The 13848-nt window shown below is 40.3% G+C and overlaps 1 protein-coding gene across 1 annotated transcript in view; it reads right to left on the bottom strand.

Moving 5' to 3' along the window:
• Positions 1 to 282: 282 nt before the first annotated feature.
• Positions 283 to 13848, bottom strand: part of Cep152 (centrosomal protein 152) — a 64557-nt gene continuing 50991 nt past the window's right edge. The window contains 7 exon segments of the mRNA XM_048332451.1: positions 283 to 977; positions 980 to 1597; positions 4428 to 4531; positions 5738 to 5894; positions 6545 to 6648; positions 7754 to 7850; positions 11258 to 11425. Coding sequence (XP_048188408.1) covers positions 604 to 977; positions 980 to 1597; positions 4428 to 4531; positions 5738 to 5894; positions 6545 to 6648; positions 7754 to 7850; positions 11258 to 11425 — 1622 coding nt within the window. The 3' untranslated portion in view covers positions 283 to 603.

Below are 13848 nucleotides of genomic sequence, written 5' to 3'. Positions count from 1 at the left end.
AGTGCTAGCCTTGATTGAAAGAGCTCAAAGACAGCACTCAGGCCCTGAGTTCAAGCCCCACAACCAACAATAACAACAACAACAAAAAGGTTAACACGATTCTAGGAAAAGTATATGTAGATTAACCCTATGTCTCTCCCCGCCCCCGAGACACAGCTGATTTCAAAAATTACATCTGGCTAAGTGAAATATACAAATAGTTTATATGTGTTGTGCTAGGTGAATTTCAAACAGGGTGTCAAGATAACATTTCTGTAACTACAAAATGGACCATGACAATTCTACAGATTAGATGTCATTTTATTAAATAATTTAACACTGCAAAACAGAAGCCAATTCATAAGTATAAAAATAGATGGCTTAGCAATCAAATATAAGCACCACACAGAAGCAGATTAGAACACATTACCATCACGCCTTTGGAACATTAAGGCATAATAAATATCTCGAGTCATTTTATGAGAAGGCTTTACTCATATAATAGATGTTATGGAATCATCTGGAAATAGGCAGAGCTCACGATTTTTTTTTTTTTCTCTTCCAGTCTGCAGTCTTCTCTTCTGGTTTTCTTCGCGATGTACTCACGATTTTCCTTAAACACAGTTAGTCTAGGTTGACAAGTGGGCTGTCAAAGCCACTGTCTTCCTGGCTAGCTACAGGAGCAATCAATTTTCTTGAAGGCTGCTGACATGTTGAAGACGGTATCATACTGCTAAGTTTTTTGAAATCTGACCTTAATCTATCAGCTTTATGATGAGACGGGCGTCCCAGAGTCACACTGGGCTTCCCTTGCTGGGAATACCTGGTTTCTTCTGACAGGCCCGGAGCGTGATCCTTCTGACATTTCACTGGATGACTGAGTGCTGAAAACTGTTTAAATGGCATCGAATCGCTTAGCGTATCCAAAGCTCCTTGTGGCCTATCATGTGGAAGCGACACTTGGTGACTGTCACACATTAGAGGGGCTTTGTTGGAAACCAAGCTAACGAGTTATGGAAGTCTCCTCCGTCCTTTACCGGAGTTTCCTGCACCCCGAAACCTTGACTTTTCTCAGATAAGGCAGTGTCACTTTCTGACAGTAAGTTGCACGTGTATGACTTGGAAGCAGGTCTTTCATTAGAATCTTGAGAGACTGTTGGTGTGGACCCAGATTCAGGGGTGCATCTAGGTGAGGGTTTATTTCCATATGTTCCGAGAAAGGGGTATGTGACTGGATGCAGAAGGGTTTCTGAGCAGGTGCCACCGAGTAGGTCTTTCTTCTTGTGCGAAGTCAAACTTCCTTCACCTTCAGATAGAATAAACTCAGGAGCAACATTCTTTGGCAGAATGTCTTGGGGCTTGCAACTACTGTCCCCAAACTCGAAGCCTGAAGGTGACCCTTTATTACCCACACGCGTTCTATCTGTGTGCTCTGCATCCTCTAACCGCCTTTGTAAATTACAAGCAGCCCTCCTCTTAGGAACTTGCTCGCAAATACTTCCGGGGACAGTTTTTACACCATTTGATTTGCTTTCAATGTAACGAGGCACACTCTGGGTCACATCATTTCTTTTTGATTTTTCAACGCCACTCAGCATCTCTGAAGTCAAGGGCAGTGCTACTATGTGCAAGGGAACACAAATTAGGAGAAAATTAACATAAAGGAGAAAAACAAATTCAGGCTTTTACGTAGTCTCAACGAGTGCATATAGGTTTTAATCATTCTCAAAGAAAAAACACACCGGTGCTAAACATGGAGACATCCACTAAACACAGCTTGTTCCTGAAAATGGAATACATCGCGACTGCTGCCCAACTAACTCATCACTAATTTGCAGTAGGTGTTAAAACATTTCGAGGGGGCTGGGGATATGGCCTAGTGGCAAGAGTGCTTGACTCCTATACATGAGGCCCTGGGTTCAATTCTCCAGCACCACATATATAGAAAATGGCCAGAAGTGGCACTGTGGCTCAAATGACAGAGTGCTAGCCTTGAGCGGGAAGAAGCCAGGACAGTGCTCAGGCCCTGAGTCCAAGCCCCAGGACTGGCCAAAAAAAAAACACAAAAAAAAAAACATTTCGAGGGCTATGTTTCCAATCTCTGAGGTTAAGTACAGAGCTTCTAGAGAAGAAAGACTGGTAAGAAGATCCCCACCCACCCACTACTCGCAAATGCACATCTCTTTGCACAAGCTAAATAAAGTTGGTGATTTAGTTGGCTAGGATACTGAATCATATCAAAAGGCAAACAGTCACACAGCATGGATTATGGGCATCACATACTGTATCTTGACCCCAAGAGGCCATGAAAAGGGTTTGGTTCTATTGGGGTCATCATATGCATACTGTTGTCCTAGATCTAGATAATATTTTGTGATATGCCACTGCCCCTTTCCTACCTAAACTTCCTACCACCATTCCAAAACTTACACCAGTAATCTTTCATGAATTCCTGAACAATCTCTGCTTCAAGTTTTCTGGAAGTTCAAAAACGATTTCTGCACAAGTGTCCTAAAGCATCTCCCAGCGTGACAAAATTTACCAGATTTTTTTCATGTACTTCTATCAGTACTTGTTCTATATAGTCTTACAGCTATGCTGTATGCATAAAGAATTTGTTTTTTGGGAGACTGTTCAATTATTATGAGCCACATTTGTACCTTTTCATGTAAACTCTAATTTACCTTATACTATTATTTACCCTTAGAACTTACCAAATATCAACAGTGCATGGTATATCTTTGCAGATCACTTTCCAACTCATTATTTTGATTTTAGATGCTCTTTAAAAAAATACCAAATGTCTCTATTTTGTAAAAGGTTATTTGAAAGTTGAGACCTTAAAATAAATGAGTCTTAGATTGCTGGGTGTTCCAACCTACTTTTATCTTTTATTCACTCATGTTTTTGTAGGTTTTGTTTCCTATTTCTTGATTTTGTTGATTTGTTCTGCTCCACGGTTCTCCTCTACTAGTTTGAAAAATATATCTTCTCTATTTCCATTTCTTTGTTGGTTACTCTTCAGTTTTAACACACAGAGTTAAGCCTATATTTTCTTCTAGCCAGTGTTATCACTACCTATATGCTGTACTTGAAAACAGTAAAACTCTGAGAATATTTTAAAGTTCATCTACTCTTTCCTCATGCATCTTTCTTTGGAAGAACATACTCAAGTTTTGTTTTTTGTTTTACCAACTCTTTTGTGTTGGTTTGATTTTGTCATTACCTCAGGGTTTTGTTGTTTGTTTTATTCTATGGTGATATACGCCTGTTCTTACTTAAATGCTTGTCTTTTGGATGGCCTGATCCTTCATCTGCTGGCACTGCCTGGCGGGGGAAGGGCAGATGAGCTGCACCTGGCACAGAAACACCTACTAGCTGGCAGTCTGGACATGGGAACTCCTAAGTCCTCCTGGGTATCTAGCTAACTGGACACTGTCTGGCTTGCAAGACTCTTTCCAGATCAATATTACAATGAGGAAAGATTAAAAGTGACTCTACTTCATCACCATTGCTCTGGAACACAACACAAATTAAATACCCCATAGATGTTGCCAGAGCCTCCACACGGCACAGTTTTGATCTGCTCCTCCTGGATGTGATCTTCTGGCAGTTTTTTGTTTGTTTCTGGGAGGGGGGGGGGTTCTTTTTGGTTGGTCATGGGGCTTGAACTCTGGGCCTGGGCGCTGTCCCTAAGCTCTTCAGTTAAAGGCTAGCGCTCTACCACTTTGAGCCACAGTGTCAGTTCCGATTTTCTGGTGGTTAATTGGAGATGAGTCTTAGGGACTTTCCTGCCCCAGCTGGCTTTGCATCTCAATCCTCATATCTCGGCCTCCTGAGTAGCTAGGATTATAGGCGTGAACCACCGGGCGCCCAGCTCTTTCAGCAGTTTTGAACTGAAGTTTCCCATCATCAACCACATCCTTTCCTTCTTTCTTTCAAGGATTTCTTACAGCTCTTACTCTATTCATTACAACCTTTATAACCCACTTATCATTGTGTTTATCATTCTTTAAACTGAAGGGAGGTGAAGATGTTGAAGAGGCGACACTGATCAAGATGCATTATATTCATAAACTGCTTTGTTATATGGCATCTCCTTTGTAAAACTACTCAAGGATAATAAATTTTTTAAATCTTTTCTACCATCTCTAGGGTTGGAAGCAACAATGGACAGCTGGTGGACATGCTGTATACCTACTTGAAATTATATTATATATATATAAAGCATATATATATACATACATGTATATATGTATATACATATATGTGTATGTATGTATATACATGTATGTATGTGTGTATATATACATATATGTTTCTAGGTTAAGCAATGCCCACACTAACTTGATAAATTAACTCTCACTCCTTACACCTCTCTTTTTCATATTGAAAGCACTAAATATTCAAAAGAAGAGAAGTCATTTGAACACCTGGTTCAGACATACCTGATGGTGTAGTTTTGCTTGGGGATCTACTAGAAGTAGGTGTTTCCAGTAATTTTGCCATTGTAGCAAGTTTACTAGCCGCATTCATAATTCTTTTCTCAGGCCTGTGGGGAATTCCAGAATAGGAAAATAAAAAGGGTACAAACAAGAAAAAAAAACCTATCAGTTTCTAGCCCCAGGATTGTTTAACCTATTAGCTCTGCCAACATTTAGGGGAACAAAAACATAAAACACTCTTCACCCTCAACAGCTGATCACAAAATAATAGTTAATTGTGTGGTTAAGAAAAATGCTTGGATGTCATAGCTAAAATATGGAACCAACCCGGATGCCCCTCAGTAGACGAATGAATCAGGAAAATGTGGTCCATATACACAATGGAATTTTATGCCTCTATCAGAAAGAATGACATTGCCCCATTCGTAAGGAAATGGAAGGACTTGGAAAACATACTAAGTGAAGTGAGCCAGACCCAAAGAAACATGGACTCTATGGTCTCCCTCATAGGGAATAATTAGCACAGGTTTAGGCTAGTCACAGCAGAGGATCACAAGAGCCTAATAGCTAGGCCCCTATGAATGCATAAGATAATGGTAAGTGAAATGAACTCCATGTTATGGAAATGAGTGTTATATCACTGTTGTAATTACTTTCAACATGCCATGTGAAACCGTAGCTTCTATTATTGATGATCTTCTTGTATCCCCTTCCTGTGGTTGTACCTGCACTATCACTGTATCTTATCAAAGTACATTGGAAACTGTATATACTGGTATTAAAACTAGGAAAGTGAAAGGGAATACCAAAATCGAGAGACACAGGATAAAAAGAGAAACTACTACAAAAGCAATACTTGCAAAAATGTTTGGTGTAAACCAACTGAACAATTCATGGTGGGGAGAGGGAGGAGGGAATAAGGGAGGAGGTAACAAACAGTACAAGAAATGTATCCAATGCCTAACGTAGGAAACTGTAACCTCTCTGTACATCACTTTGACAATAAATAAGAAATAAATAAATAAATAAATAGAAACAAAAAAAAAAGAAAAATGCTTGGAGAGGGGCTGGGGATATGACCTAGTGGCAAGAGTGCTTGCCTCCCATACATGAAGCCCTAGGTTCGATTCCCCAGCACCACGTATACTGAAAATGGCTAGAAGTGGCGCTGTGGCTCAAGTAGCAGAATGCTAGCCTTGAGCAAAAAGAAGCCAGGGACAGTGCTCAGGCCCTGAGTCCAAGCCCCAGGACCGGCCAAAAAAAAAGAAAAATGCTTGGAGAAATGACAGGCAAATGGTTTAGACTAAACTTACCCTTCTTCTTTTCCATTATCCTGTAAAATCTGTTGGAGACAAATGAGGTAATACTTGCGCATCTTGCGGGCAGTTTCTTGACGCTCTCGCAGGACCTCTGCCTTTACCATTTCCGCAGCTCTTTCCTTACTCTCCTGGATATAGCGAAGCATATCACCTGCAAGGGGGAGGAAATCCCCATGGATTATTAGCACTTTCTCAGAAACCAGTCCATACTGATTAAAATGGGACATTTCAGATCATCACTTTTAGGAGACTAAAAAGCAATGCTACCCTGGGATGATGGTGGCACATAAGGTAAGGAAACAGGGTATTTTTGTACTATTCTGAAACAGGCATAAACATAACGACATAAACATTGGTTTGTCTTGAGACTTAATACCACACAATTTTGTAATTAAAAAGCAAGATATGTTCTATACTCTGAAAATATATTCCTGGAAACATTATGAGGTGTGGCTGGTATCATCTGATACTGATAGAGATAAGGCAAGAAAGTTTAGAGCTATTATTATTATTGACAGAATTGCTTACTACAAAGTAACAAGTGGTAACTTACAACCCATGTAACATTTATTTCGCTACAGGGTATTTATGCTACTAGGTTAAAGATTTTTCCTCTAATTTAATGTCCAGACAAATGTAAAACAGGATCATCAACAATGTAATTTGGAAATGATATCAGTGATCTCTTCTAAGACAAAGGAAAAAGCAGTTTGGAAAATATACTGGAAGAATACTGGTTTAAGTTTGAATGAAAAAGACCCAAATCATCCTAAAATCTTGGGGCTCTCATAAAGGGCTTACGCTTAATTTTCTTTACAGCTTTGATGTACTGCCCACGAAGTTCTTCCAATGCTTGTCCACTGTATTGTGAGTAACTACTTTCAATGGCTCCTTCTGATAGTGACCTAAAGACATGATTGCAAAACTTGAGATTATAAGTGAAACACTTCACTCTAAAAAACATACCTGTATCCATATGTTTGAATAAAATAAGGTGAGAGTGGCTAAAGATTTGTGTAATGCCACTGGGGTTTGGACTGCTTAAATCATTCCCCCATCCGCTTTTGCTGTGGCTACTCTTAAGATAGTGTCTTGGGTTGTTTTTGTTGTTTGCCTGTGCCAGCCTGCATTATGGTCCCCTATTTAAGCCTCCCAAGTAGCTAGGGTGTCAGATGCATGCCACCATGCTCAGCTTTTTCTGCTGAGATGGTGTCTTGTGAGCTTTATGCCCAGGTTGGCCTTAAAACTATGATCCTCCAAATCTCTACCTTGAGTAGCTACAATTACAGGTATGAGCCACCAATGTCCGCTCAGGATGTGCTAACAACTTCATATACAAGGAAAACAAAGGAAATACTTTAATGTTATGGTTCCTCAAATACATAATGGTAAATCCTCATAATGAAAGTATATACAGGGCTGAGATGTAGCTCAGTAGCAAAGTGCTTGCCTGGCAAGTGCAACGTTCTGGGTTCAATCCCTAGTACCAAAAAAGACCAAAAACAAAAATACCACAGTTAAAAAACAAACTGGGCTGGGGGCTGGCAATATGGCCTAGTGGCAAGAGTGCTCGCCTCCTATACATGAAGCCCTGGGTTTGATTCCTCAGCACCACATACATAGAAAAGGCCAGAAGTGGCGCTGTAGCTCAAGTGGCAGAGTTGCTAGCCTTGAGTAAGAAGAAGCCAGGGACAGTGCTCAGGCCCTGAGTTCAAACCCCAGGACTAGCCAAAAAAAAAAGTAAGAAAGACGGCTGGGGGTCTGGAAATGTGGTTTAGTGGTGGAGTGTTTGCCTTGCATGCATGAAGCCCTGGGTTTGATTCCTTAGAACCGCATAAACAGAAAAGGCCAGAAGTGGCGCTGTAGCTCAAGTGGTAGAGTGCTAGCCTTGAGGAAAAGAAGCTCAGGGAAAGTGCCCAGGCCCTGAGTTCAAACCCCAGGACTGGCAAAAGAAAAATGAGAAAAAAAGAATGTTTAGAAATAAAAGTATTTAAAAAAATTAAAATCTACCTTGGTGGAATTTTACAAAGTGTTCGCAGTTCTTCTAATTTATTTTTCATGCCATTGTTTTCTTCTATTAATTCTTCAACAACTTTACTATTCTCTTCTACAAAAAAAGACAGAGAGAGTATGTTAATTTTCAAACTTAAGTGTGCCTAAAGTTCCTAAAACAAATGACTACGAGGAAAACTACACGATTGCCAGTTGCTCTCATTCATTCATTTCATTCCTCCAATAGCTTTAGTCAGACCACTCCCTTGTTTTAGTTTCTCAGCACTTAGAATCTGACTTCCACTTATACACTGTCCTGGAATTATTATCCAATGATCACATATGTATGTGTTTTCCTTTCCAGCTAGACTGAAGCTCTGTAAAAAATCTACAGTGTCTCCTAATTCCATCTTCCCTTGGACACTAGGTACACAGTGTCTGCTAATAGAAAAAAAAAATCACTGAGCAAGTACCTTAAAAAATATAAGTGCCGGGCTGGGGATATAGCCTAGTGGCAAGAGTGCCTGCCTCGGATACACGAGGCTCTAGGTTCGATTCCCCAGCACCACATATACAGAAAACGGCCAGAAGCGGCGCTGTGGCTCAAGTGGCAGAGTGCTAGCCTTGAGCGGGAAGAAGCCAGGGACAGTGCTCAGGCCCTGAGTCCAAGGCCCAGGACTGGCCAAAAAAAAAATATATATATATAAGTGCCAACCTCTCTGTACATCAGTTTGATAATAAAAATTTGAGAAAAAAAAATATAAGTGCCATTTTTGGAAACATGCAACATGTTGAGAGGAGACAGAGTCCACGTGATGTGAAAGCAGCATAAATTTCAGAGAGAAAACTCGTTTAGTTGTTGGCAAAGCCTATACAAATTACTCAATTTTTCGAAGCCTTCCCATGTAATATAGGGAACATTACGTACCTCAAAGATAATAGTAAAACATTAAGGCCCTATACAAGACCCTGCAAGACCAATGATCACTTAAGTGTGAACGGGGGGGCCTTGTGTCCCTTGTATATATCACCCCAACAATGCACTCTATGAGCTGTACCCTGCTCTCCTTGCTAATTCATGTAGCATGTATTGTTAAGCCACACATTCTCACACCATCAATTTTCAAAAAAAACTAATAAAAGGCCCCAAAAATCATAATTGCAAAGGTAATATCAACTAATTTATATCAAATAAAACTATTCAGTGATTTAACTTCTGGCCCTGGTCTTTTTTTTTCTTTTCTTTTCTTTTTGGGGCCAGTAGCGGAGCTTGAACCCTAGCCTAGGCTTTGCAATCTTGTTTAGCCTTTTCATTCACTCTGCCACTTAAGCCACACCTCCACTTTTAGTTTGGGGTTTTTTTTTCCTGGTTTAATTGTACACAAAAGTTTCTTGGAGTTGGCTGGACTAGCTTCAAACCATGATCCTCAGATCTCAGCCTCTTGAACATCTAGAATTATAGGCTGAGTCACTGATGACATAACAAGATTATTTTTTTAAACTATAACTTATAAAAGATAGCAATTATTCCAAAATAACTATATGAAACAGTTATTTTATAATCACAATATATAGTGATCACCATTAATAAGTAATAAGCACATTTATCCCTATATCATATTATACAAAAATATTTTGTAACTATATTGTAACTACAGCAATACTTGGACAAACAAGTAATCCGCCTATGAAAGCATACTAATTGTACATTTTATCCCCAAAATACTTTTTCTTAACAGTACTAGGGTTTGAACCCAGGACCTAGCACTTGCTACACAGGCACTCTCTCTTGGGGCACATGCCTAGTGCTAAGCAATCACAGAGGAGAGTGTGGCTGAGCCATGCCTTCAGTGCTATTTCACTTTACTTACTCTTTAGATAATATGAATTTGCCCAGCCCCGGATCAGGACTAATCCTACCTAGGACTCCCACATTGGTAGTATTGGTATATGCCACAACCAGCATCCTCTGAAAACTTAAAATACTGGTAACCTATCTCAGTCAGTCTTAGGAAGCCATAGATGGTGCTAGGTGGCTTCTCAGTCAACAATGTTCATCAAGTATGTACAGTGAGTCAGCGGCAAGGGTACTGTGCTAAGTAGTGGGACATGATTGGATGCTTGTTGAGAGAAGGAAGCGTGATGAAAGGAGACAAGAAGCTCAAATAGAAGAGGTGATGAAAACCAGAGTAGGGTTCTACTGAGAGAGTAAGGAAGACAAGACAGGAGAGGCTGGCAGGCAGTAGAGCCGGAAGAACCTTTTTAAGCCATGGCACCCACTGGAGAGCTCTTAACAAGACAGTGTCATGACTCAATTCCTGTGTGTGTGTGTGTGTGTGTGTGTGTGTGTGTGTGTGCGCGCACGCGCGCACGCGCGTACTGGGGCCTGAACTCAGCACTGGGTGCTCACTCTACTACTTGAGCTACAACTCTAACTTCCAGTTTTTTTGCTAGTTAACTGAAAATAAGAGCCTCACAAACTTTTCTTGTTCTAGCTAGCTTTGAACCTCAATCCTCGGATCTCAGCTTCCTAAGTAGGAAAGATTACAGGTGTGAGCCACCAACACCCAGCCTAATCCACCTTTTAAATGGCTGCTTTATAGATGAACTGGAAGGAAAGGCAAGCACCAGAAGGATAGGGGAGGTGATTGCCATTTCTCCAGGCAAGAGGGTGAAGTGATGCAGAAAACAGATGAACTTATGATGACTTATGACAGAAAAAAAAACAGATGAACTCACTCACTTTGGACTTTTCTGGTATTCCAGTTTCTTATTCATTCAACGATTTATTGCCTGATATACAGTGGACACCATGACTATTCCTTATCCTCAGGGTATCGGCAAGTAAAATGCATGCAGATTGGTAACAGAGGGGATGGAGGAAGAACCAAAGGCTATTGGAGCCACACAGTTGTGGCTCCCTTAACCAAGGGAAAGTCAAGAGAGGCACTATCATCGATCATAGTGAGACTACAAAGTAAATGGCAGGGTGAAGTATACAGGAGAATGTAACAACATGAAGACAGGCCAGCAGAAAGAGAAGCCAGTTCAGAAATTTACAACATTGTGAATGTAAAGAGAACATAATATGAAGTGAAAGACAAAGCAGCCATGTAAGCCCATCAGATTGCTTCTTCAGAAAGGCAATGGGAAATGGCAGAAGATAGCCTTTTCTGATCAACTGTCCTCACAACATTGTGCTGGACAAATGAGAGGTCTACCCAGACCCATAGGCCACTGTTTATGCCTTTCCCTGCACCTGCTGTTCTCCTTGGCAAACATCTCTTATCTTTCCAGGCTTACTTGTGTCTTCCAGGGCCGAGAAGACTGCTTGACACGATCTGGACCCTCAATACTTGTTCAATCAGGAAGCTTCTAATCCAGAGCTGAAATTTTCCGCTTTTGATTTTACAAAGACACCAATGGCTTCCACCCACCGCCAAAGAGAAGATTTAATGCACACCACATTTGCACATGTCAAGAAGTTGTACCCTGGCAGCAGTGCAACTTTCAGGTGCTAACCTCCGATTTTCTCCACTACTGCTTTGTGCTTCCTTTCTAAATGCTGAAGATGCCTACAGCATTTCTCCAGTTTCCTTTTCAGATCTTGACATTCCTGCTTTTCCTTTGCCAGTTCTTGGAAGCAGGATCCACAGCATACACATTTACTTTCAAGGACCTTTTTCTTATCTGCAAAAATTAAATGATAGAAAACTGTTTCATCAGCTGAGACTAAGGACTATACAAAAAAAAAAAGGAAGAGTGGTGAACCAGATGACACGCCCATGAGCACGGAGTGCAGTACAAAGGAAAGAACATGATGCTAAAAGAGAGATCTGGAGTCAAATCCCATTCACCACTTGCTGGCTGTGTGACTCAATCGTTATTGTTAGCCTCGTTGAGACTTAATTTTTTTTTAATATGCAAACTGGGATTGTAGCATCTGCTTTAAAAGCACCTGCTGTGAAACCCAACACTCAGATTTAAGTACTGAATAGGATTTCCTACTTAAAAGGTATGAAGAATCTCCAAGCCACAGCTGGCTTCCGTACTGGGTAATGTAAACACAAAATGAGACCAAAATAACTTGACATGCCAGAAAACAGCAAGAACTACTCAAAAATACAGACACTTTACAAAGATACAGCTTCAAGGTGCTCCACTAGCTAAGTTCAGGATAATTTGAATACTACTTAAACATAGTAGTGACCGTACGGTAGTGATAGTAAAGTCTTTTAAAAATAGTTATTAAAACGAATAATTCTACGATGGCTGGATAGGTGAGAGGAAGACAGACAGGAGGAGGATTCGGAATTCGAGCAACAGGTTGAGTGCTACCTGGTAAAAATAGAAAGAAGACTGGATCTGGAAAATTATTTTGCAACTACTGTGGTAATGATGATCAGGCAAGAACTGTTAATGATCGTCACATCCAAGACAAGGTTTTAATGAACGGAAGGATATCTGCATGGCCTTCAACGTGTCTCCCCACAGACTGCTAATTAGGTGCAGGAGGAGGACCACATGAATTATGTAATGAAGAAAGTGGACAACATTTTGACTGGGTGATCAAAAATGAGACAAAATAAACACCAGATGCTTCCAGATGTAAAAACATGTTACTTATGCAGTGTTCTAGCCAGGAAAGCACAACCTGAATGCAGTCGTGAAGAATTCCAAAACAGGGTAAGCTCTGTGTTTAAAAAAGAAAAAACAAAAACAAAAAAACAAGAATAGTAAAGAACAGAGACTATTTCTCCCAAAAATGTTAGTGCCATAAAAGAGTCTAGGAGAAGCTGGGCACTTGGTGGCTTACGCCTGTATTCCTAGCTACTCAGGAGGCTGAGATCTGAGGACCGTGATTCAAAGCCAGCCCTGGCAGAAAAAGTCCCCGTGAGACTCTTGTCATCAATTAACCACTCAAAAACCAGAAGTGAAGCTGTGGATCAAAGTGGCAGAATGCTAGCCTTGAGCAAAAGAGCTCAGGGACAATGCCCAGGCCCTGAATTCAAGCCCCATGACTGGGGGGCGGGGGGAGTCTAAGGATATTATGTACGTATATTATATATATGACCTATGTTACACACACACACACACACACACACGGCCAAAGACACGGGGTAGATGTTATATCTATCCTGATATATTCCCACGCAGGGAGGTAAAGATGCAAAATGTTATTTGGGTCAACTGCTAAAATTAGGGAGTACCAAGGGCAGACTGATGCTTTTATCTGGGGTTAAATTTTATGCAAGAAAATGTTTCTCTTGTTGGAAAATACAGACCAAGGTATTTAGGGCTTGAAAAAAAACCCATAATGCATTTATCCTCAAATGGTTCTGAAAAAGCAAACTTCACAAACACATACACATACAGAAGAGCACAAAGTTGGACAAAATGTTATCAAAAGGTATAGCTATTAAGCTAAGTAAGGGGTACAAAACTGTTTAATACATCTATTTTTATCTTTGCTACTTTAGTTTAATAAGTTTGAAATTATCCCCAACTTTTTTTGGGGGGGAAGGTAAGAGTTGCCAATCCTGGGGCTTAAGACTCTGGGCCTGGGCACTGTCCCTGAGCTTCTTTTTGCACAAGACTTAAACTCTACCATTTGATCCACAGCACCACTTCCAGCTTTTTCTGTTTATGTTGTATTAAGGAATGAAACCCAGGGCTTCATGCATTCTAGGCAAAATGTACAAAAATTGTTTGGTGCAGTACCTGGCATATATCAAGCATATAACACTGTCAGTAAGTAATATATACAATTTGTAAGATTAAAATAACATAAGAAATAACACGAAAGGTAAATTTTGATTATAAATGTAAATTGTATTGTAAAGTAGAAATATAAATATCAATGAGAAGTCACTGGTCCAGAATTTGCTACCTTGGGTTGGAGGAAGGCGTGGGGATGGAACTGTGGCCCATGGGGTTGAGTCCGATGGTGAGTTCCTGGCTGCTGGGCTTTATAACCTACCTGTACAATAACCATATGCTGTGTGTGTATCAAGTATTGCACAAATAATGTTTACAATTATTTTAAAATAATAGGAAAGAAAAGTAACCAAACTGTCAACAGTAGCATACCTGGGTAGGTATACTAAAAATTA

The sequence above is a fragment of the Perognathus longimembris genome, chromosome 23 (genome assembly GCF_023159225.1).
Source record: "Perognathus longimembris pacificus isolate PPM17 chromosome 23, ASM2315922v1, whole genome shotgun sequence".
In the NCBI taxonomy this organism is placed as follows: Eukaryota; Metazoa; Chordata; class Mammalia; order Rodentia; family Heteromyidae; genus Perognathus; species Perognathus longimembris.
This window is presented reverse-complemented; position numbering and strand designations above follow the sequence as displayed.